The sequence below is a fragment of the Rhinatrema bivittatum genome, unplaced genomic scaffold (assembly GCF_901001135.1).
Source record: "Rhinatrema bivittatum unplaced genomic scaffold, aRhiBiv1.1, whole genome shotgun sequence".
Classification (NCBI taxonomy): domain Eukaryota; kingdom Metazoa; phylum Chordata; class Amphibia; order Gymnophiona; family Rhinatrematidae; genus Rhinatrema; species Rhinatrema bivittatum.
The window spans coordinates 78,415-104,257 of NW_021820783.1; the positions used below are offsets into that span (position 1 = coordinate 78,415).

The window sequence follows — 25,843 nt, forward strand, 5'->3', positions numbered from 1 at the left end:
GGGGGGGACGGGAAGAAAGGACACAACCTAAAAACACAACCTGACCCTTTAAAATTAGTTTGTTAGTATCCCCCCACCCTCCGGAACCCCCCCCCCCAAATTTTTTAAATACCTGGTGGTCCAGCGGGGGACCCGGGAGCATTCTCCCGTGCTCGGGCTGTCGGCTGCCACTAATCAAAATGGCGCCAATGGCCCTTTGCACTTACCATGTGACAGGGGCTATCAGTGCCATTGGTCAGCCCCTGTCACATGGTAGGTGCACTAGATGGCCCGTGCCATTTTTAAAGATGGCGTCATTTTGTTTACCTGCAGCTGACAGCACGAGCACGGGAGAATGCTCCCGGGACCCCCGCTGGACCCCCAGGTATTTAAAAATTGGGGGGGGGGGTCAGGAGGGTGGGGGGATACTAACAAACTCATTTTAAAGAGTCGGCTGTATTTTTTTGTTATCGGCTCGGGCGCAGCCGATAAAAAAAAAATTTCACAATGTGAATCGGAACCGGAATCAGAACCAATACCGGCTCTGATTCACATCTCTACTACTTAGTAACTTAATGCAGTGTCCCCCAGTCTTTTTGTTTTTTGAAAGAGTAAACAAACGATCTGCATTTACCCCTTTCACTCCACTCATGATTTTATAGACTTCTATCATTTATTTATTTATTTTATTTATTTATTTCTATATACTGACATTCAATCTGACATATCACATCGGTTTACATTCAGGTACTGTAGGTATTTCCTTATCCCCAGAAGGCTTACACTCTAAGTTCGTACCTGAGGCAAAGGAGGGTAAAGTGACTTGCCATCATACCTCTCTTCTCTTCAAGTTGAAAAGCCCTAACCTCTTTAGCCTTTCCCTTTAGCATTTTGGTTGCTCTTCTCTGTATCTTTTCTAATTCCATTAAATCTTTTTTGGGATGGGGTGACAAGAATTGCACCCTGTACTCTAGTTGCGGTTGCACATGGAGCAATACAGAGGTATTATGATAGTCTCCATTTTATTCCCCATGCCTTTCTGTTTGCTTTTTTGACCAATGCAACCATACATTGAGCTGAGGATTTCAACGTATTGTCCACGAAGACACTGAGATCCTTTTTCTGGGTGGTGACTCCTAGTATGGAACCTAACATGGTGGAACTACAGTTTGGATTGTTCTTCCCTATGTGCATCAATTTGCACTTGTCCGCATTAAATTTCATCTGCCATTTGGATGCCCAGTTTCCCAGTCTTGTAAGATCCTCCTGGAATTTCTTTCGATCTGCTTATGATTTAACATCTTGGAATAATCCTTGGTCCTTGCTCAGTGCTTGGAATGTTTATGTAATGGCTGGCTAGCTCTTGGCTCTGACTCGGTGCCTTAGCATGGAGATGGCACTATTCTTGTCACTTTGACCCTCTCCTGGTGCCTTCAGGAGTCATTGCCACTGTCCTGTTCCTCTGTTGGTGCCTTTGGGTATTGTTTACACCTCCACTCCTGTTCTCTTGGGCCTTTCCTCCGTCAGTGCATTGGAATGATAATGCAACAGCTGCTTAATCCTTAGTCCTCAGTGTCTTGGCATGTTGATGCCACAGCCTTGGCTACCCTGCTCTTTTCTCACTGCTTTTTTGGCAGGGCTAGCATTCTGGGGACCACAGCCCCCACTACAAAAATAAGAAAAGGTATAGGAAAGGGGAAGTCGGTTTCTAGATCCTGCCCAGGAATTTCCCATCTTTCTGCCACTGGATGGTTCATTTAGTCTTTCACATCTGTACCCAGATCCAATGACCGATTTTGCCTGTCAGATTGGCTTCAAACCTTTTCTAAAGTTTCCTCTGGCTTCAGGTCACCATTTTTTAAACTTTGCCCCTTTTGGGTTTTGTTTTTTTCTTACTGTTCCTGCTACTGTTGATGCTGATGGGTTTACCTATCTCCATTCCTGATGCTTTCACCCTCCTACAGTTCTTTGGGTTGTTCATGTCACAGTTTCTTCTGCTCTTCTCTTCTCATTGTGCCCTAGGCTATTCCTTCCAATGCTGGTGCCACCTTTCTCCTTTTTAGATGTTTTGGAGTGCTGTTCCCTCTGCTTCTGATGCCTGTCTGCAAGTTTCATTAAATCTGGCTAGAAAACCCAGCGTTAAGAGTACAAAATAAGATGCATTGCTTCTCCCATTAAACAACATAGCAAATTAAAATTATACAAATTAGTTTGGGAACCAAAATAAACCAATCAAATTAAAATGGCAAACAAACAGAAATAACAAACTTAACAAAATGTTTTTCTCATGTATATCCCTAACCACCAATGATGGGCTAACATCATGACACATTAGCAGGGCTAGGCACTGCCAGGCAGAACGTTTGAATTCAGTTCCTGATCCTAGCATTTTATTTTACTTCTCAGACCAATCGAGGGGTGTAGCTGCTGTAGTAAAAGTGCCACAGGGCTGGTGGGGAGGGAGTCCCCAGCCTTTGCACATCAGCAGTGCCTAGTGGCTAGATTTGGGGTACACTAGAGGGAGTCACGGTATGTGGTACCCATGCCAATGAATAAGATAAGGTGAAAACTCCCTTGCAAATGATGACTGATGATGCTACAGCCCAGATGAGGCCAGTTAAGACTGAGTTGAAAGCCCAAAAAAGCAGGAGGCAATTACTGGGCCATTAAAAAAAGGCAAACCATCATCAGCAGAGATTCTGTAAACTCCTTGGGTAACTTGCTCAGCTATTGTACTTCTGCTTCAGTTAGAACAGTTTTCCTAATATCTAACCTAAATGTTGCAATTTAAGGCCAGATGTGTGGGCAACAACTTTGTGGTTTAACATAGGAGGGGAAGCGGTCTGGGTATGAACTAAATAAGGTATCTTTTATATTCATCTATCCAAAATAGATACGAAGGAGAAAGACAATAAAAAAGGTCCTGGAAAAGGAGTGATATCTTACAAGTGAGCATCGTGTATGGCTGGCAGGTGCTATGTATATTTAACAGTATGGACCAAAATAACTGGGAAAACTGGATGGACTTGTTGGTCTTTTTCTGCCTTCATCTAATGTGCTACTCTAATGTCTTAGCCTATCCTTATTTCCTAATAGTCTTTAATAAGATCACTCACCTGAAAAAGGCAACATAAAAATAACTAAAATATACAAGAACTGGGAAGAGCTGCAGACAGTTTGAAATAGACTAAAATATCTCTGATTTATTAGGAGAAGCAAAAACAAAGGAAAGCTTCTCCCTCATCCCTCCCCAGAGTACTTCTAATGAGATTTCTTTAAAGACTGATGTCTTGCTTACGGCTAATTTCTAACATCATTTACTAGTTTCTCTCTTGAACTGTGTAATCTTTTCAAGTCTTTTTTTTTTTTCACTGTTTGATTTTTCTGCTCTATCCAAACCAATATCGATCATTCTTGTTTCCCCAGAGTGAAACAAAAAAAGTAAAAATAAACCTTTTCCAAAAGGTTCACATCTTAGCTTAGTTCTACTGTTGCTTAAAAACCACTTTGCTAGATTATTGCATCAAGGGAAGATTAATCAGATTGTTTCACCATGTGTGGCAGGTGTGACATGTTTCCGGTCTGTTTAAAAAATAAAACCATGTCCACAGTTTGCGACAAAGTATCACGGAAGTGTACATGGGGTGCACACACACATTCTTCATCTATTAAAGTATGTTTCTTTTAGGTTGCTGAAATGTTCTTAGTGGCTTCTCTGAAATTATTTATTCTTGGGAGAAACATTGCCACAAACTACATCATGCACGCTGGATCAGTTTATGTTGGCACCCAGAAACTCGTGGCTGATGCTTTCCTTTAAGCAGCATCTGTGTGTGGTACCTTCTCCCTGAAATGCAGTCTTCCCTCTGACTCCCTATAATGCTAATCCTTTTTCTCCAAAACACTGAAGAAATCTCTCTCAGACAATTGAGGAATATAGGACAAGTTTCCCTTATCCTTGAAACTACTTCTCTGGTTTCTCAATCTATCTCAAGGCCACGCTTAAACCCCAGGACAACTCTTCCTACTCTGAACGGTCTGAGGAACCCGCTCTCTGGTCTACCAGCTACTAGGGGTGTGCATTCGGATTGACCGCATTAGTAAAACGCAACTCATATTTTTTTTTTACTTAAAAAATTGATTCGACATAAACGATCGGATTTCCCACATATCGAACATAGATATGTTCGATATGTGGGAAATCGCGATTGTTGAGCCAAATAAAAATATAAACCCCCTCACCCTCCTTAATCCCCCCCCCCCCCGACTTACCACAACTCCCTGGTGATGGAGCGAGGAGTGAGGACGCCATTTCTGCAATCCTTGGCGAGAAGCATGTGACGTCGGCGGCACGTCGAGTGACGCCGGCGTCACGTGATTCCCGGCTCGTTCGCGCCGGACGGCTCGTTCGGCCCAAAAAGAACTTTTGGCCAGCTTGGGGGGGCCTCCTGACCCCCCCCAAGCTGGCCAAAAGTTCTTTTTGGGCCGAACGAGCCGTCCGGCGCGAACGAGCCGGGAATCACGTGGCGCCGCGGTCACTCAGACGCGACGTCACGTGATTCCCGGCAAGTTCGCGCCGGACGGCTCGTTCGGCCCAAAAAGAACTTTTGGCCAGCTTGAGGGGGTCAGGAGGCCCCCCCAAGCCGGCCAAAAGTTCTTTTTGGGCCGAAACGAGCCGTCCGGCGCGAACTTGCCGGGAATCATGTGACGTCGCGTCTGAGTGACGCGGCTCCACATGATTCCCCGGCTCGTTCGCGCCGGACGGCTCGATTCGGCCCAAAAGAACTTTTGGCCAGCTTGGGGGGGTCAGGAGGCCCCCCCAAGCTGGCCAAAAGTTCTTTTGGGGCCGAACGAGCCGTCCGGCGCGAACGAGCCGTCCGGCGCGAACGAGCCGGGAATCACGTGACGCGCGTCACTCGACGTGCCACCGACGTCACATGCTTCTCGCCAAGGATTGCAGAAATGACGTCCTCACTCCTCGCCTCGATCACCAGGGAGTTGTGGTAAGTCTGGGGGGGGGATTAAGGAGGGTAAGGGGGTTTAATTTTTTTTTTTTGCACATATGTACATATACCCAACTCATTGGATTTTTTTTATGTCCAAATTGGCCGCAAGTGGGACCCCCTTTCGGACATAAAAAATATGAACATAAATTTTGCTCTGCACATCCCTACCAGCTACCCTCTCAGAACAGGAGAGCGGAATAAATGAACTATTTTTTTGGAAAGAGAGAACTCCAAGAACTCTGAGCTATGTGTTTGATTTAAAAGAGAAAGCTAGGTTAATTTTCAATGTCTTTTATTCCCTCCAAACCCAACCCAAGCACATTCTTTGACTTATAGACTACTAGGTTTACCTTTTCACATCATTTTGCAGTAGTTTTCCACCTTTTTCTTTGCTAAGGATGGCATAGAGTCAAGATGATTAAAAGTCCTGCAGGAAACAAAATGCATCATGGAATCTTAATGGATAGAAATTCCCCATGTAATGAGGAAAAGTATAGTTGTAGGGGTTGTATTGCCATCTGCCTGGCCAGAATGAGGAGACACAATGAAATGCTAACAGAAATTATGAAAGCTAACAAATTAGGAAATGTAATATTAATGGAAGATTTAATTACCCCTGTATTGATTTACCAAAATATTTGTTACCCGCCCTTACTACATTTAGGGTGAGGTACAATAGAACATGCACAGTAATAAAAGCATAACAGAACAATATTATGTATCATAAAAACAAATGAATATAATAATAGCAATCAATCAATGGCAGACCAATAACTTATTATATTCGCTGTTTGAAAGAGGTTTGTTTTTAAGGCTTTCTTGAAGAACTTTGTTTCACGGAGTATTCTGAGCTCTTTCGGAAAAGAGTTCCAAAGCAGGGTACCAACAGAGAAGAAAGCACATTCATGCGTTTTGTCAAGGTGGGCTTCTTTTGGGGAAGGAATATCCAAGAGAGCTTGACTGGATGATCTCAAAGATCTAGAAGGAGTATGCATTTTTAACAATGAGGCAATCCATGGAGAGTGAATGTTGTGAATAACAATATGGTAATGACAGCTAACTTGTATTGGCATCCGGAATTGAAACTAGGAGCCAATTTAAAGACTCTAAGATTGGGGTAATATGGTTATATAGGAACGCCTGTTGAGACGTCTAGCAGCAGAACTTTGTATACTCTGGAGAGGATGGATCACATAAGATGGTAAAACCTATAAAAAGAGCATTGCAATAATCTGTACCAAAAAAAAGAATTGTGAAACAGAGCAGAAATCGTGGGGTCTAGGAAGGGTTTCAAGAACCACAAAAGATTGCAATCTGTGGAAGGAGGATTGAATAACCATTTTTGATCTGGTCCTGCATGGAAAAAAGTAGTTTCAATAATGACATAGAGAATAAGGACATTATGGGAAAACATGATGATTTGATTGTTTAAACTGGATATTCTCTGGGATATTAGCAACTGGAAAGGAAAGTGGGGATAACTAGATACTCTAAATAACTACTTCATGGAGCAGCAATACTCTAACTCTACAATGCAGGATCTGGTGCTAGAGGTAACAGTTATGGAAACGCTTGGCAATAGTGATCATAACCTAAAGAAATTAAACATAAGCACTGACGATGTTAAAGAAAACTACTGTGGTAGCATTTAACTTTAAACAAGGATGGTTATGATTAACTTTGTTAGAGAAAAATGAAAAGGAGCAGTGCAAAAGTTAAAAGTTTGCATGAAGCATGGATGGACATTGTTAAAAGAAAACAGCATCTTCAAAGCCCAACCTATGTGTATTCTATGCATTAGAAAGGTAGCAAAAAGACCAAGTGATTGCCAGTATGATGAAATGGTGACGTGAATTAGGCTATTAAAGCCAAAAGTTCATGTTTCAAAAACTGGAAAGTGGAGCCAAATGAAGAAAAATTAGGAAAGAACATAGTTGGATGTAAAACATTTATACGGCAGGCCCAAAAGAGGATTTAAAAAGAAGCTTACCAGAGACGCTCTAAAACTCAAAATAACAACTTTTTCAATTAAACTTGAAGCAAGAAGCCTGTGAGGGAGTCGAATGGACGAATAGATGACAAGGGGTTAAAAGCGGTGCTCAGAGAAGCCAAGGCCATAACAGAAAAGTTAAATGATTTTTTTTTTTTTTTTGCTTTGGTCTTTGTTGAGGGTATCATGGAAATACCTAGCAGATCTTTTGGGATAGTTTAGAAGTAGGAGTACAAGTTTAAGTTTTTGACTCAGTTTGAAATTTTTTTTAAAGTTTTGGGACTGGGGATATTCTTTCTACTTGACCAGTTTATGCTGGAGCTATCCTCTAGTTATCCCATCCTCATGATAATGATATATTTTATGTATGAAAGTCCAAGAGTTAGGGAGAGAGGTAAGAAAATCTAAAATGACAAGGATGTCATTGTTTTCATTGTATTGATATTTTTTATGTTCTTTTTTATTTTTACAATCTTTGCTTGGTTATTTAAGTTACAGTAAATACAGCACTTTGGGGCTTCCCAGTCTTTTGCATCGGTGTCACATGTATGATTTTTTACCCGCGGTTGAGAGATGTATGTGTGCACTCGGTGCAAAGAGCTCCTGGATCTCAGAGAACGAGTCCCGATTCTCTGGAGGCTAGAGTGGCAGACCTGGAGGAAGTCTGAGGCAAACAGAGAGGTATATAGATGAGACCTTTCAGGGACATAGTAGCCAAGTCCCAACTCAGACTCGGCAGCCCTGGTGCTGCCTTGGAGGAAGAAGGTCTCATAATGGGAGAGCATCAACCTGGGGTAGCAGGAAAGGGTCCTGTACCAAGGACCTGCTCTCCAGGTGATGCACTGTCCTTTCGTACCGAGGATATCTCCCCAAGGCCTACTGCCCAGGAGGGAAGGATTAGGTCAGCCGTCATAGTTGGTGATTCGATTATTAGAAATGTAGATAGCTGGGTGGCTGGTGGGCGTGAGGATCGCCTGGTAAACATGCCTACCTGGTGCGAAGGTGGCGGACCTCACGTGTCACCTAGATAGGATTTTAGACAGTGCTGGGGAGGAGCCTGCTGTCGTGGTACATGTGGGCACCAACGACATAGGAAAATGTGGGAGGGAGGTTCTGGAAGCCAAATTTAGGCTCTTAGGTAGAAAACTTAAATCCAGAGCCTCCAGGGTAGCATTATCTGAAATGCTCCCTGTTCCACGTGCAGGTCACCAGATGCAGGCAGAGCTCCGGAGTTTCAATGCGTGGATGAGACGATGGTGCAAGGAAGAGGGAACCTTTTGGGGGAGGGGAAGTCTCTTCCGAAGGGCTGGGCTCCACCTTAACCAGGGTGGAACCAGACTGCTGGCGCTAACCTTTAAAAAGGAGATAAAGCAGCTTTTAAACTAGAACAAAGGGAAAGCCGATAGTCTCTCAGCAGCGCATGGTTCGGAGAGAGGTATCTTCAAAGGATACTAATGATTGCATTAGAATTAGGGCATCCCGACAGTGAAGTTCCAATAATAAGAAAAGTAGTCCAAGTGCCTGTAACTAAAAACTCACCTGAGCTAAAAAATTATAACTTATCCCTATCAATTAAAAGCAGAATGAAAATACAAACAAAAGCAAACTTTGAAATGTTTGTATGCTAATGCCAGAGTCTAAGAAGTAAGATGGGAGAATTAGAATGTATAGCAGTGAATGATGACATAGGCTTAAATGGCATCTCAGAGACATGGTGGAAGGAGGACAACCAATGGGACAGTGCTATAAACGGGGTACAAATTATATTGCAATGACAGAGAGGAGCACTCGGGAGGCAGTGTGGCACTTTATGTCCGGGATGGCATAGAGTCCAACAGGATAAACATCCTGCACGAGACTAAGGCACAATTGAATCTTTATGGGTAGAAATCCCTTGTGTGTCGGGGAAGACTATAGTGATAGGAGTATACTACCGTCCACCTGGTCAAGATGGTGAGACTGACAGTGAAATGCTAAGAGAAATTAAGGGAGCTAACCAAATTGGTAGTGCGGTAATAATGGGAGACTTCAATTACCCCAATCTTGACTGGGTAAATGTATCATCGGGACACGTTAGAGAGATAACGTTCCTGGATGGAAAAAATGATAACTTTATGGAGCAATTGGCTCAGGAACCGACGAGAGAGGGAGCAATTTTAGATCTAATTCTCAGTGGAGAGCAGGATTTGGTGAGAGAGATAACGGTGGTGGGGACGCTTGGCAATAGTGATCATAATATGATCACATTTGATTTAATGACTGGAAGGGGGTCAGTAAGCAAATCCATGGCTCTCATGTTAAACTTTCAAAAGGGAAACTTTGATAAAATGAGAAAAATAGTTAGAAAAAAACTGAAAGGAGCAGCTACAAAAGTAAAAAAGTGTGCAAGAGGCATGGTCATTGTTAAAAAATGCCATCCTAGAAGCACAATCCAGATGTATTCCACACATTAAGAAAGGGGGAAAGAAGGCAAAACGATTTACCGGCATGGTTAAAAGGGGAGGTGAAAGAAGCTATTTTAGCCAAAAGATCTTCATTCAAAAATTGGAAGAAGGATCCAACAGAAGAAAATAGGATAGTGCATAAACATTGGCAAGTTAAATGTAAGACATTGATAAGACAGGCTAAGAGAGAATTTGAAAAGAAGTTGGCCGTAGAGGCAAAACCTCACAGCAAAATCTTTTTAAAATATATCCAAAGCAGAAAGCCTGTGAGGGAGTCAGTTGGACCGTTAGATGATTGAGGGGTTAAAGGGGCACTTAGAGAAGATAAGGCCATCGCGGAAAGATTAAATGATTTCTTTGCTTCGGTGTTTACTGAAGAGGATGTTGGGGAGGTACCCATACTGGAGAAGGTTTTCATGGGTAATGATTCAGATGGACTGAACCAAATCACAGTGAACCTAGAAGATGTGGTAGACCTGATTGACAAACTTAAGAGTAGTAAATCACCTGGACCGGTTGTATACACCCCAAAGTTCTGAAGGAACTAAAAAATGAAATTTCACACCTATTAGTAAAAATTTGTAACCTGTCATTAAAATCATCCATTGTACCTGAAGACTGGAGGATAGCTAATATAATCCCCATATTTAGAAAGGGCTCCAGGGGCGATCCAGGAAACTACAGACCGGTTAGCCTGACTTCAGTGCCAGGAAAAATAGTGGAAAGTATTCTAAACATCAAAATCACAGAACATATAGAAAGACATGGTTTAATGGAACAAAGTCAGCATGGCTTTACCCAAGGGAAGTCTTGCCTCACAAATCTACTTCACTTTTTTGAAGGAGTTAATAAACATGTGGATAAAGGTGAACCTGTAGATGTAGTGTACTTGGATTTTCAGAAGGCATTTGACAAAAGTTCCTTATGAGAGGCTTCTAGGAAAAATAAAAAGTCATGGGATAGGTGGCGATGTCCTTTCGTGGATTACAAACTGGTTAAAGACAGGAAACAGAGAGTAGGATTAAATGGCAATTTTCTCAGGGGAAGGGTGTGGGCAGTGGAGTGCCTCAGGGATCTGTATTGGGACCCTTAATTTTCAATATATTTATAAATGATCTGGAAAGAAATACGACATAACGACAAGTGAGGTAATCAAATTTGCAGATGATACAGAATTGTTCAGAGTAGTTAAATCACAGGCAGATTGTGATAAATTGCAGGAAGACCTTGTGGGGCTGGAAAATTGGGCATCAAAATGGCAGATGAAGTTTAGTGTGGACAGGCATGGTGATGCATATAGAGAAAGATAGCCCATGCTATAGTTGCACTGTGTTGGATTCCATATTAGGTGCTACTACCCTGGAAATAGATCTAGGCGTCATAGTGGATAACACATTGTAATCATCAGTTTGGTGTGCTGCGGCAGTCAAAAAAACAAACAGAATGTTGGGAATTGTTGGAAAGGGAATGGTGAATAAAACAGAAAGTGTCATAAATCCTCTGTATCGCTCCATGATGAGACGGCACCTTGAATACTGTGTACAATTCTGGTTGCCGCATCTCAAAAAAGATGTGGTTGTGATGGAGAAGCTACAGAGAAGGGCTACCAAAATGATGGGGGGCATGGAACAGCTCCCCTACGAGGAAAGACTAGAGAGGCTGGGACTTTTCAGCTTGGAGAAGAGACAGCTGAGGGGGGATATGATAGAGGTGTTTGAAATCATGAGAGGTCTAGAATGGGTAGATGTGAATAGGTTTTTCACTCTTTTGGATAGTAGAGGGACTAGGGGGCACGCCATGAAGTTAGCATGTGGCACATTTAAAACTAATCGGAGAAAGTTCTTCTTCACTCAACGCACAATTAAACTCTGGAATTTGTTCCCAGATGATGTGGTTAGTGCAGTTAGTATAGCTGTGTTTAAAAAAGGATTGGATAAGTTTTTGGAGGACGTCCATTACCTGCTATTAATTAAGTTCCCTCATTCCCTCCCCCCTAAACTAACCTCTCTTCCCCTTCCCCTAACCCTCCCACCCTCTAGCCCTAACCTAGACCCCCCCCTGACTTTTGTCCTACCTTTTGCGCCTACCTCTAGGCAGCTTGTGCGCGCCGGTAGCCTGCTGACACGTGATCCCCCGTCACAGTGGTAAATGGCCACTGTGCCGGGAGCCTCTGCCCCTATCTCCTGGACCACCCTGCCCCTTTTCCGAAGCCCGGGGACTTACTCGTGTCCCGGGGCTATACGCGCGTGGCCGGGCCTTTTTAAAGTAGGCCCGGCGCACGTAAGCCCTCCTATATGCGTAAATCCACCAGATTTACGTGCGTAGGCCTTTTAAAATCCGGGCCAATATGCTTTGTCTAACAATGATGGGAGAAGCTTATTGATTATATACCATTATGAGGTGGAATAAAAGAGAAAATATATGTTGAACAGAAATGTTATATGAAATCACAATAGATATTTCTGCAGAGCACTGCTCAGCCTTGAGCTGTCATTAGATATAAGTACAGTATCAAAAGTGGTACCATGGTCAAAGGATCAACATTCTAACAGAAGAAGATGGTATTTGATTAGCATCATCTATTTATTAGAGACTTATAAATTATAGTGCCTTGTGTTTTTTTTTAGAATGATTTAGGCATAGCATGCATAAATAGTGGAGATGTTGTAGGTTGAGATACATTTTAAAAGACCAATAAAAAAAAAGAGTGGTATAACACATGTCCTTTCAAGATTGGATGACATCAAAAGCTCATACACTTGAAACTTCATGTCACTATCTTTTTTGTTGATCCTTTAATAGGTGTCAACTTCTAAAAAGATTCAGATATACTTAAAAAATGTGATGCTCTGCAGAGAATGTTATGTTACATAAATAAAATGACACCAGCTTCAACATTTGTACTGGAAAATCACAAAGAAATAAATTAGAAACTCAAGAACAAACAGATCCAGGTGCAGTCGTACAGTGAGTTACTGCAAAAGCAACAAAAGGATAATTTTATCAGAAAGTACCAACAGCGGTAAACCTACAGACCTTGGGTTAATTACACTTATTGTGAGGGTTATTGTTATGTAGCATGATTAACACAGCCAGAGCTCTGCGTTCCTAATCAGAGAAACTCAGCTTAAAATATGTCATAGATTGTGGTGCAGCATACTAAGTTAATTTATCATTTGACCTGTGCTACACATTTAAGCTATCTAATAAATGATTAGACTTGATTGTGGAGTTATAGAGAGAGATTGTGAAATATAGAACCAAGAAGTTGATCATGAGTTTACTCATCTCTTCATATTTTCTCTTAGTTTCCTTTGAGACTGTGTATCAATAATCATTTCATAGAAATAGTATGGGGTCAATATTTAAATGGTTTGTTTAGCTAAGTTCCAGTCTTGCAGATAAACAAAAATGTTAAGGTATATATACAGGTATAAGGTATAGATGCTATAAACTTCTAATATTCAGGCCGATACAGTAAAAATTGCGGGAGAGCCGGCACGCGCACAGGCCACTCTCCTGTGGGGGCGATTCAGAAAAAAAAAATATTCAAATTAGAACCCGCAGTAAAAAGAGGCGCTAGGGACACTAGCGCGTCCATAGCGCCTCTTTTTTGACAGGAGCGGCAGCTGTCAGCGAGTTTGACAGCCGACGCTCAATTTTGCCGGCGTCAGTTCTCAAACCCACTGACAGCTACGGGTTCAGAAACCGGATGCTGGCAAAATTGAACGTCCAGTTTTCACACCCGCGAGCCACGGGCCGATTTTAAATTTTTTTTTTTAAATTATTTTTAACTTTTGGGACCTCCGACTTAATATCGCCATGATATTAAGTCAGAGGGTGTACAAAAAAGCAGTTTTTACTGCTTTACTGTGCACTTTCCCGGTGCCAGCAGAAATTAACGCCTACCTTTGGGTAGGCGCTAATTTCTGAAAGTAAAATGTGCGGCTTTGCTGCATATTTTGCTTTCTGTATCGTTGCGGGCACCATTAGTTTTGGGGGGGGGGGGGGGTTGGACACGCGTTTTCGACGCGCTATTATTACCCCTTACTGAATAAGGGGTAAAGCTAGCGCATCGAAAACGCGCGCCCAAACACGGGTTAACAGTGCGTTCCGCTGGAGCACACTTTACTGTATCGGCCTGCAAGTAAGGACTCCACTATGCCATCTCTCATTAGAATTCCTTCCCAGTTCGCTCCAATTAAGCGGACTGGGAGGAAACTTCCCTAACCCTAATCCTACCCATCCTACCTTTCTCCCTCTCCTCCCCAGCCCCTAACCTAAACCTAACTATACCCCTTTTTTTTCATATTTACTGCTCCTCAGGAGCAGAAGTATCTTTCGTGCGCTGGCTGGCTGCTGGTGCACGCTTCCCAGGGAAAGCATCTAATGGCGCTGTCCTGGCCCGCCCCTTTCTTATGGCCTGGCACTTTGGTGTGTATCGGGGGTTATGCACATAACTGGGCCCTGCACGTGCTGCATGCATCTTACAAAGGGCCTCACCACACTCATAACCCCCAAAATTTACACGTGCAGGCCTTTTAATGCACAGACTTCATGGAACAGTTCTGGCCCACCCATGTTCCGCCCAGACCAAGCCCACACCTCACTGCTATTGGTGAAAAATTTTAATGTGCAGGTACCGGGAGGTACGCCGTGCCTGTACCGGTGTTAAAAGCCACGTGGCGTGCCGCATTGAGTCATACGCATATCGCTCAGCTTCAGTGCGCATAGGGGGGTTTAAAATCTATGTTGCTGAATATCTCCATATTCGGCACTAATTAGCCAAATAAGTTATATCTGCCTATCTTTGGCAGGTCTAACAACTGGATAAGTATGAATATCACTTGTTAGCCAGTTAAGTAGCGCAGCTTCGATCCACCCACTGCCCGCTCATTAGATTTCTGGCTAACTACTTATAAGCGGCTTATCTGGCTAAGTGGAGATTGCTGAACATTGCCAGATATTCAGTGGCCACCCCTTATCCAGTTAAGTAGCATTAAATATTGGCCTCCCCATATGTTAGTATCTCAAAACTAACAGAGTTATGCAAGATGTGCTGCTTGCTCAAACTGCTGTTGCAGTTGCTTGTGCAAAAATGACCACATACAGGTTTATGTAGTCTGTGCACGAGCAATGCGTATTTTAAAAAGCAGAAAATAAGTGTGTATTTATCTGTGCATGGGTAAGGAATAAGGGGGTAGGAAAGCATGGGCATTCTGGGGCAGAGCCAAGACTTACATGTGTAACTCTGAATTTTAAAAATGAAACCCACAGTGTGTGTACGCTAGATATCCACATAACTTTACTGCTCCTCCTCATGAGGAGCAGCTCTGTAGAGCTCAGCTTTTAGGGCTTATAAGAACAGGATGAATGGTCTGGGTCAACTGGACAGCGTGCAGGGTGAAGAACCCGAGGGGGTCTGAAAGACCTCACAATTAACTGGACAAACTGGTGGACTCATTGTAAAACTGGGAATGTGCCTCAGGCCAGCATGTTTTAAAATTCACTGACAATATGTGCATAAAAGCTGACATGGTCTTATTGAGAACACATGCACGCTAGCTGTGCTCGAGTAATCTCTTAAAATTAGGAGCATACACTTATGGACGATTGGCACATTTTAAAACATAGGCGCATACATGTATGCACGATTAAAAATTCTAATGTATCCTCGCTCGCCCACCAATACGTGCACGTATGGGTGCATGTGTGCTCATTTTAAAATCAACCTCTTGGTATCTCCTAGGTGTAGCCAAAACACAGGATACAAAAACATTCTTCTGAATAGAAAGAGCCTGACTTCCTAAGTTTGTGTTTTTGCCATACGCACAGAAGTGGAGAAATAAGCTCAGCTAATACAGGTCCTAAATATGACTCTGGAAGGATATACAGCCCAGTATTCTCCTGCATTGCAGAATTGCCCGGAGAATTCAAAGTCATTTGTATTATAAATACATTTTTCATCAGTGGGAATAAGGAGATATAGAACTCAAAAAGAATAGACGTAGACCTCTAGGGGTTTGGAGCTAAAAAAAAAAAAAAAGTTTTGTTTCTCTCATTTTATTTTTTAAGGGTTTTTTTTTTTTTCCACTTTTTTGTTGTTCTTGTTTTAGCATTCACTAAATAAATGCAATACTCTCTAAAACCCTTTTAATGTATATTAAATGGCGTTAACTTGCACTGAATCAGTTTTGGTATGTCTGCAAATCCTTTTGTTTTAGCACAAATCCTAAGTGAAATAGCCTGCATACTAAATGAAAGAAAACAGCACCATAAAATATGTGTCCTCCGTTAATGTGATGCTAAATACAGTTTGCCCCTGCACCAAACTAACATTGTGCTTCATTTTAAAATTTCTGCTTTTATTAGTACATTTAGGGGTAGATTTTAAAAGGTGCGTGTGGGCGTACGTGTGCGTGCACTACCTGGCGCGCACGCATGTACGCCCGATTTTATAACTTGTGCATGCAGGCACGCGCAAGTTATAAAATCGGGAGTCAGCGCATGCAAGGGGGTGCACAATTGTGCACCTTGCGCGTGCCAACCCCGCGCCGGGCTGTGCTGCCTTTCCCTGTTCCTTCCCAGGCCGTTCCGAAATCAGAGCGGCCTCGGAGGGAACTTCCCTCCCCCCCCACCCCACCTTTCCTTCCCTTCCCCTACCTCCCCCGCCCTTTCCCCCCTAACTTTTTTTGGGTTTTTTTTCTTGTTTTAAAACTTACTTCAGCCCTGGGGCTGAAGTAAGTTGTGCGCGCAGGCCAACTGCCGGCACGCGATTCTCAGCACAGCAGCAAACGGCCCACTGTGCCGGGAGCCTCTGGCCACGTCCGTGTCCCGCTCCCGGACCGCCCAGTCCTGCCCCCTCCTCACCCCCAGACCGCTCCTTACACACATCCCGGGGCTTTATGCGCATCGCCGGGCCTTTTGAAAATGGGCCCGGTGCGCGTAAAACCCATTTACGCGTGTAACCCTTTGGAAATCCGGCCCTTAACTTGCATAGACTTGATTAAACATTGTTGCACTTCATGCCAAAAACTTTGAAGTTAATATTACCAGCAAATACATCCCAAAACCTTCGTAAGTAGTACTCAAAAATAAACACTCAGAGGTCAGCTCTCGAGCAGGCCGAGGAGCAGGAAAGTTACTCGGGTGAAATTACCCAGATAACTTTATGTAGATATTCAGTGGAATATAACCAGATAAGTGTTCTCCTGAAGATACCCAGTAAACATCACCCAGATAAAGTTGTCCAGGTAACTTTAGGACAGGTATTTTTCCTGACCAAACTTAGCCCGCTAATTTTGGCTGGGTAGCACTGAATATCAGCTCTCGCCAGCTAAAATGTAATCATGACTAGGGTTGCCAACTGGCTCCAAATTTTCAGGAAAGGTTGATCCAGTCCTGGTTTTACTCCCCTGCATGGAGATACTTACAGTTTTGCTTTTCTTAGGGAATGCAATAGAGAAATCAGAATAAGTCCCACAATGCAATGGGGTAAAACCAGGACTGGATCAACCTATTCTGACTATCTCGAGCCGGTTGGCAACCATAACAATGTCCCCAGAACACCTCCATCAAAGAGTTACTAGATAAAATTTAGCTGGACAATGAGAGAGTAATTTTAATATTGGCTTTTGTCCAGGTAACTTGAAATGATACCCAGAGAAAATCTTTAAATATTGACTTCACAAGTCTTCTTTGTTGATGTTGTTATAACTCCTTCCTACATTCTGTTTCAAATATTTTTAGTTTGCATAAACTTTAAATTAACTGTTTTCTAAAATATATCTTTCGTAGATTTCAAAGTCAACATCAAATAATGTTTTCAGATTTTTTTTTAAATGATTTTTAAAAAATGTTGCCTTATTAGCTGTATTCTCCTTTTGTTTGCAGGTAACGTCTCTAAAATGTGCACCAGTGAAGGCTGGACAGAAATGTACCCTTCTAGTTATGGAGCAGCTTGTGGCTTTGACAGCAACAATACACGAGTTGAAGAGGTGTGTAAGAAATCTAATAGTTCCATCTACTGATTAAAGACCATATTTAAGTTTCACAGAAACACATTTATTTTCTGTGAAATATTTTACTTTCCTGGAGTTGCAAGAAATTTAAACCTATGAACAAAATCTATTTGGTAGTTCAAATTTCTGCAAGCAGATTGACTTGATAGGCCTTTCTTCTATTTTTTGGTCCAATCTTTGCCTGGAAACTAAATCCAGCCTACGTAGTTTTATCATTTTCTTGGCAATTGCATGATTGAGTAGAATGAGTTACATTGAGCAGACTGAAACCATTACACACATGTCTTTTTCTAATCTAAAAGACTGTGAGGTCAATATTCAAAGGATTTTGTCCAGGTAAATTTTGACCCTGTACCTGGGCAAAACGTGAGATTAGAGTTTTTCCCTCTACTATCCAATTAAATTTTGTCTGGGTAACTCAATACACACACAAAATTCAGCTGGATAAAAAAAGGCAATGAAGGAGGCATTCAGGGGGCATGGTTACATTTTAGTCAGTGGGTGCTGATATTCACTACCCAGCTAAAGTTAGATGGGTAAGCTTGGGCAGATACCTACCTGTACTAAAGTTATCCAGATAACTTTCTCCAGGTAATTTTAACCAGACATATTCAGTGAAACACTTAGGGGCAGATTTTCAAAGGGTTACGCGCGTATATTATGCTCATAACCCTGAAAACCCGCTCCTGCACGCGCCAAACCTATTTTGCATAGGCTCGGCTACACACGGATGCGTGTATGTCCCGGGGCTTGAAAAATGGGGCGGGGTGGGGGCAGGGGTGGAGCCTCCAAGCACAGCAGCCGGCACAACTTATACGATAAAGGTAAGGGGGGGGTTAGGTAGGGCTGGGGGGTGGGTTAGGTAGGGGAGGGGAAAGTGGGAGGGGCGGAAGGAAAGTTCCCTCTGAGGCCGCTCTGATTTCGGAGGAAGGCTGCGCGGCTCGGTGCCCGCAAGTTGCACAATTGTGCACCCCTTGCGCGTGCCAACCCTGGATTTTATAACATGTGCGCGGCTGCCCATGCATGTTATAAAATTGGGTGTACATTTGTGCCCATGCGTACCTTTTAAAATTCAGCCCTTAGTCTGCTTATGGTTCCACTGAATATCTACCGGCCTGCTTAACAGCGACCTCTATGGTTTAAATGAAGGTTTGTTTTAATAAATAAATAAATAAATATCCAATTCTGTACTTTCTGTTATAAAGACCTTTTCTATGCCCACAACTCATGCTGAGTCTAAACACTGGACTAGGGATGGGAAAGAAAAAAAAATTTCATTTCGCTTTGGAGGGGTTCATTTTTCACAAATTTCATTTTGTCTAATAGTTATTTCATTTATTTAGTTAAAAAAACAAAATTAACATTAAAAAAAAAAGAAAAACTAAAAAAAAAAGAAACGGGCCTCCTGAGGTCTCCCATGCCCTCAACCATCCCTCCCACCCAAAAAAATGCCAAGGCCTGGATCCTTCTCAGCCCCCACTTACCCGGTCCAGTGGGGATGCCTGGGCCTTGCCTGGGTCCAACGCCATGGCCTGGTCCAGAGACCAGTTCCTGAGGCTTGATCCTGATACCTAGGCCTCAGCCTGGACCCAGGCCCAATGCCTGTGCCTTGGCCTGGGTACAGTGTCTGGGGCCAGACACGGATGTCTCGGCCCAGATAAGGGCCTGGCCCAGAGGACTGGTTCCAATGCTGGGGCCTTGGTCCAAAGTCAGGCCCAGGCTCAGCACCCAGACCTCAGAGTTCTTCATTACCATCTTCTTTCTTCTTTGACAAAATGATACCATCCACTTGGGAGTTAATTGACTCCTGCACATTCTACCCAGCAGAGGTTGCTATCTTCTTTCTTCTTCATCAAAATAGTATCCCCCACTGGGGAGGATGCGCAGGAGTTAATTAACTCTGGCGCCTCGCAAGTGGATGGCTTCATTTCATCTAAGAAGAAAGAAGACAGGACCGAACACCTCTGAGGCTTGGATACTGGGCCTGGGCCTGAACCTGGGCTGAGGCCTTGGCATCAGAATCTGGTTTCTGAATTAGGCCTAGGCCCAGGCTTCGGGACCCAGCCTTCAGGTCAGGTCCTGGATCCGGTCCAGGCCAAGGCTCCAGTGTCAAGACTTTGAGTCTGGACAAAGCTACAGCATTGGGCCTAGGATCTGTCCGGGGCCTGGGCCTGGAACGCGACGCTGGATCCTCGATGGAGCAGGTAAGTTTGATCAATTTTTGGGGTCTCGGCTGAGTCTCTGGCATTGGGCCCGTGTCTCGGCTGAGACCTCGACATCACGCTCGGGTCTAGGCTGCAGGTCCTGCATCTGGCCTTTGACTTTTTCTAGGTGAGATCCCAGTCTTGGGCCTAGGCCCAGGTTCCGGCTGCAGGTTCCGGCTTTGGCCTTCCACCTATTCCCTGGGACAGTAATTTTAAACAGGTGTACATGTGAATGCATTTGTCAGTCTGCGCCCAGGGATGTGACCATTTTATAACTTACACATGTAAATGTGTGCATTTTATAAAATAACCTGAATGTGCACACACATGTGCACGCAATTTTAAGGGGATGCATGGAAATGGCTCTTCTATTGTGTAATTGGGGAGATTTTAATAGACACATATGCCGATGTCGTTACCAGTTTTCACAGTTCACCCAGGTTAGGGATAGGACTTTCAACCCCACCTAGTTTAATAGCCACTCTTCTCCCCTGTTAACCCCAACCCTTAAAACCCCACCAATTGATCTGTTTATCTTTATTTTATTACTTTCATGTCCTTCATAGCATCAGTAAAGTTATGCAGCTGGGGATGCTAATTTAAAGTTGAAATCCAGGAGTGCCCATGCCCCCCCACCTTCTCATTTATGGATGCAGCGGGAGATATGGTATATTTGGGCAGCTTTTAAAATCTACTCGGCATGCACTGGCCCAACATATATCATGTATCTCCCAGTTTTGGCGTGCGTCGGGCTTTTAAAATTCAATTTTAAGTGAGGCCCCGGTTTTGTACCTGCGCCTAGACCCAACAGATCAATTTTTCTGTTTTCAAAATGAAACATGAAAACTAATGAAATTTCATCAGATTTTCAAATGTTTCACTTTGAAAATGAAATGAAACAAAATAGGAAATGTTGTCTCATTTCCTATTTTATTTCTCTCAATTGCCCATCCTTATACTGGAATAGTATTTTCCTAATCCCCAGTTGCTCGCCCTTGTTATAATGTAACTTTTGACGCTGCCAATATCTGCCTCTTGTAATATGTTTATTGGCTACGTTATTGTTAAAACTTTTGTTCGATGTAAACCGAGTTGATTTGATCTGCATCAAGAAATTCAGTATAGAAAAACCTTAAATAAATAAAATAAATAAATAAAATAGTGTTGAGTCCTGCATGCCTGTTAAATATTCTACATATTATTACTTAAGTTACATAATTTGATTTATAATCCTCTTCTCCCATAAGCTCAAAATGGGTTGCAATAATCAAGAAAGAAAATATAATCTTCATCAATACAGCAGAGAGATGTTGAGGCCTAAAGATTAGAGCATTAGACAGAGAACCAGGGAAACTAGGGTTCAAAACCCATTTCTGGGTATGACATTCCTTGTGACCTTGGGCAAGTCACTTTTTTACCCAATGCTTCAGGGAGTTGTAGTTTTCTAATAATGATGTGAGCCACCTTGAGCATCATTTGTAAAGGCTGGATACATTTTATATATATATATAAAATTATATATGTAAATGTTTATTGTAAAGCACTGTTGCATATGTTTGTTCTAGTTCGCACAGCTGCAATGTTTCTGTTATCTGTGAACTGATGTGAGGTTACTAAACAAATGTCGGTATATAAAAACTGCAAATAAATAAATAAAATAAATAAATATAATAAAAAAAATAAATATAAAAAAGTTCAAAACCAACAATAAAATTAACAGTTAACGAAAACCAAATACAAATAAAGCTTACTTCTAATTAATAACATCAGCACTACTTAAAATTTTACTAAATTACAAAGCACCTCAGAGCTGTCAAAGTGAGGCTGCCCTTACCATCCAGGGCTGATGAGGACAAGAGTGGGAGCAGGGCTAGAGATGCTGGGCCTCCACGAACAGGCCGAGATTGACTCTGGCTGCTCAAATTAAAGTCCTAGAGAATATTAAAAATGAAAAGTCTGATGTATGCCCAGGGAAAACAATTCAATACTACAAAAAGTGGGTCCCCTTAGTATTAATAAGTGATAGGAGTACTCATTAGGGATGTGAATCGTTTTTCAACGATTAAAATTATCGTCCGATAATGTTTATATCGTCTTAAATCGTTATAGAACACGATACAATAGAAATTCTAACGATTTATCGTTAAAAATCGTTAAATCGTGTTAGTGCGCACTAACTCGAGTTAGTGCGCACTAACGGGGAGTTAGTGCGCATTAACTCGATTTAGTGCGCACTAACTGAAAATGATACAAATAAATACTTTCCAGGTCACTGAAGGTCAGTTAGGAATGAATATGTGTTCCTATTGGCTGGCTGCCCTCTTATCTATTGATATTACCAAGGTTACCACTGAGGTGATGGTTGGGGGGATGGGAAATGGAACTGGAAACTAACGAACACCAACAGAAAATGAAACAAAGTGTTCACACTTCCCAGGTCAGTAAAGGTCACTTAGGAATGAATATGTATGTATGTATTCCTATTGGCTGGCTGTGCTCTTATCTATTGATGTTACCAATATGGTTGGGGGGATGTGAAATGGAAACAGTTGGAAGCTTGACAATAAAAGTAATGTAATGATCAGCACTCACGTGACTAGAACTTGTTTGTTTATTATTTTTGTTAGCAGGCACCTGAAATGCTAGTGCATGTTGAATTTGCCAATCACTGTGCATTTTAGAAAGGTGGTCCTGGCTGGAACTGTACACAGTTCAAATATATGTAATTGATTGTTGGTAAGTGTATTTTTTAAGTAGCCACACTGGCACCAGTATGTTTACTTTTCCTCCTACTTAACTCACTAGCTCAGCTTTGTAAGAAGGGCTTCTCTGCTTGTGTGTTGTTTTTGTTTGGTGTGAGGAGAGCAGAAACATCAGATCTTTATTCAATCTACTACAGTCATCTCTTACAGTGCCCTATCCCTATTAATACCAGGAGTGTTGTGATCTTCCTGCACACAGTGCCCTAACCCTGATACCAGTCTGAGACAGCTCCCTCCCTGCATTACTAGTGAGAGGCTGGCTTCACAGACAGGGGGGAGCTGCCTGACCCTCACTCCTGACTTCCCCCATGTCCCAGCTAGTGAATGGTGTGTGGGTGGGGGGGGGGGGGGGGGAGGATGGTGAAGTCTGAGACAGCTCCCTCCCTGCATACTAGTGAGAGGCTGGCTTCACAGACAGGGGGGAGCTGCCTGACCCTCACTCCTGACTTCCCCCATGTCCCAGCTAGTGAATGGTGTGTGGGTGAGGGGGGGGGGGGAGGATGGTGAAGTCTGAGACAGCTCCCTCCCTGCATTACTAGTGAGAGGCTGGCTTCGCAGACAGGGGGGAGCTGCCTGACCCTCACTCCTGACTTCCCCCATGTCCCAGATAGTGAATGGTGTGTGGGTGAGGGGGGGGGGGGAGGATGGTGAAGTCTGAGACAGCTCCCTCCCTGCATTACTAGTGAGAGGCTGGCTTCACAGACAGGGGGGAGCTGCCTGACCCTCCACTCCTGACTTCCCCCATGTCCAAGCTAGTGAATGGTGTGTGGGTGAGGGGGGGGGGGAGGATGGTGAAGTCTGAGACAGCTCCCTCCCTGCATTACTAGTGAGAGGCTGGCTTCACAGACAGGGGGGAGCTGCCTGACCCTCACTCCTGACTTCCCCCATGTCCCAGCTAGTGAATGGTGTGTGGGTGAGGGGGGGGGGGAGGATGGTGAAGTCTGAGACAGCTCCCTCCCTGCATTACTAGTGAGAGGCTGGCTTCACAGACAGGGGGGAGCTGCCTGACCCTCACTCCTGACTTCCCCCATGTCCCAGCTAGTGAATGGTGTGTGGGTGAGGGAGGGGGGGGGAGGATGGTGAAGTCTGAGACAGCTCCCTCCCTGCATTACTAGTGAGAGGCTGGCTTCACAGACAGGGGGGAGCTGCCTGACCCTCACTCCTGACTTCCCCCATGTCCCAGCTAGTGAATGTTGTGTGGGTGAGGGGGGGGGGGAGGATGGTGAAGTCTGAGACAGCTCCCTCCCTGCATTACTAGTGAGAGGCTGGCTTCACAGACAGGGGGGGAGCTGCCTGACCCTCACTCCTGACTTCCCCCATGTCCCAGCTAGTGAATGGTGTGTGGGTGAGGGGGGGGGGGGGGGGATGGTGAAGTCTGAGACAGTTCCCTCCCTGCATTACTAGTGAGAGGCTGGCTTCACAGACAGGGGGAGCTGCCTGTCCCTCACTCCTGACTTCCCCCATGTCCCAGCTAGTGAATGGTGTGTGGGTGAGGGGGGGGGGGGGAGGATGGTGAAGTCTGAGACAGCTCCCTCCCTGCATTACTAGTGAGAGGCTGGCTTCACAGACAGGGGGGGGCTGCCTGACCCTCCCTCCTGACTTCCCCCATGTCCCAGCTAGTGAAGGGTGTGTGGGTGGGGGGGGGGGGGGGAGGATGGTGAAGTCTGAGACAGCTCCCTCCCTGCATTACTAGTGAGAGGCTGGCTTCACAGACAGGGGGGAGCTGCCTGACCCTCACTCCTGACTTCCCCCATGTCCCAGCTAGTGAATGGTGTGTGGGTGAGGGGGGGGGGGAGGATGGTGAAGTCTGAGACAGCTCCCTCCCTGCATTACTAGTGAGAGGCTGGCTTCACAGACAGGGGGGAGCTGCCTGACCCTCACTCCTGACTTCCCCCATGTCCCAGCTAGTGAATGGTGTGTGGGTGAGGGGGGGGGGAGGATGGTGAAGTCTGAGACAGCTCCCTCCCTGCATTACTAGTGAGAGGCTGGCTTCACAGACAGGGGGGAGCTGCCTGACCCTCACTCCTGACTTCCCCCATGTCCCAGCTAGTGAATGGTGTGTGGGTGAGGGGGGGGGGAGGATGGTGAAGTCTGAGACAGCTCCCTCCCTGCATTACTAGTGAGAGGCTGGCTTCGCAGACAGGGGGGAGCTGCCTGACCCTCACTCCTGACTTCCCCCATGTCCCAGCTAGTGAATGGTGTGTGGGTGAGGGGGGGGGGGGAGGATGGTGAAGTCTGAGACAGCTCCCTCCCTGCATTACTAGTGAGAGGCTGGCTTCACAGACAGGGGGGAGCTGCCTGACCCTCACTCCTGACTTCCCCCATGTCCCAGCTAGTGAATGGTGTGTGGGTGAGGGGGGGGGGAGGATGGTGAAGTCTGAGACAGCTCCCTCCCTGCATTACTAGTGAGAGGCTGGCTTCACAGACAGGGGGGAGCTGCCTGACCCTCACTCCTCCGGGGTATTGTGATCTTCCTGCACACAGTGCCCTATCCCTGATACCAGGGGTGTTGTGATCTTCCTGCATGCAGTGCCCTATCCCTATTAATACCAGGAGTGTTGTGATCTTCCTGCATGCAGTGCCCTATCCCTATTAATACCAGGAGTGTTGTGATCTTCCTGCATGCAGTGCCCTATCCCTGATATCGGGATGTGTGCAAGAAGATCACAACACCCCCGGTATCAGGAATAGGGCACTGTGTGCAGGAAGATCACAACACCCCCAGTATCAGGAATAGGGCACTGTGTGCAGGAAGATCACAACACCCCTGGTATTAGGGATAGGGCACTGTGTGCAGGAAGATCACAACACTCCTGGTATTAATAGGGATAGGGCACTGTGTGCAGGAAGATCACCATACCCCTGGTATCAGGGTTAGGGCACAAGTTCTAGTCACATTGACTGATCACATTACTTGTTTTGTCAAGCTACCAACTGTTTCCATTTCCCATCCCCCATATACTGTCAGTAGGAAACTTGGTAACATGAATAAATAAGAGGGCAGCCAATAGGAATACATATTCATTCCTAAACTGACCTTAACTGACCTGAAAAGTGTCAAATTGTATCATTTTCAGTTAGTGCGCACTAACTCCCAGTTAGTGCGCACTAATCGGAAAAAAAAAACGATTTTTTTTTAACGATTTTTTAACTAAAAAATCGTGCCTAAGACGATTTTCTTGCCCTGCCACACGATTTCTATCGTTAAGACGATATGGAAAACGATTCACATCCCTAGTACTCATACAATAATGCAGAAAGAACTGTCTTTGTCTTTTTTGATTATTCATGGGCAGTTCATATGAGCATTTTAACTTCTATGAAAATTATGTTATCCTGGGGTGAGATGCTCAACATAATAGAATTCCATAGCTCTCAAAAACAAGAAAACATATTCTAAATGCTACTTAGCTTCACATTCCTTCATGTTGCTGTAT

General features: G+C 44.1%; 1 protein-coding gene across 1 annotated transcript in view; it reads left to right on the forward strand.

The window, feature by feature from the left end:
- LOC115082132 (vasoactive intestinal polypeptide receptor-like) overlaps nt 1-25,843 on the forward strand; it is a gene marked incomplete at its 5' end in the record, with an annotated part of 152,367 nt that overhangs the window by 67,104 nt on the left and 59,420 nt on the right. Inside the window, one exon of the mRNA XM_029586389.1 lies at nt 17,313-17,416. Coding sequence (XP_029442249.1) covers nt 17,313-17,416 — 104 coding nt within the window. The remainder of the gene's footprint in view (nt 1-17,312; nt 17,417-25,843) is intronic.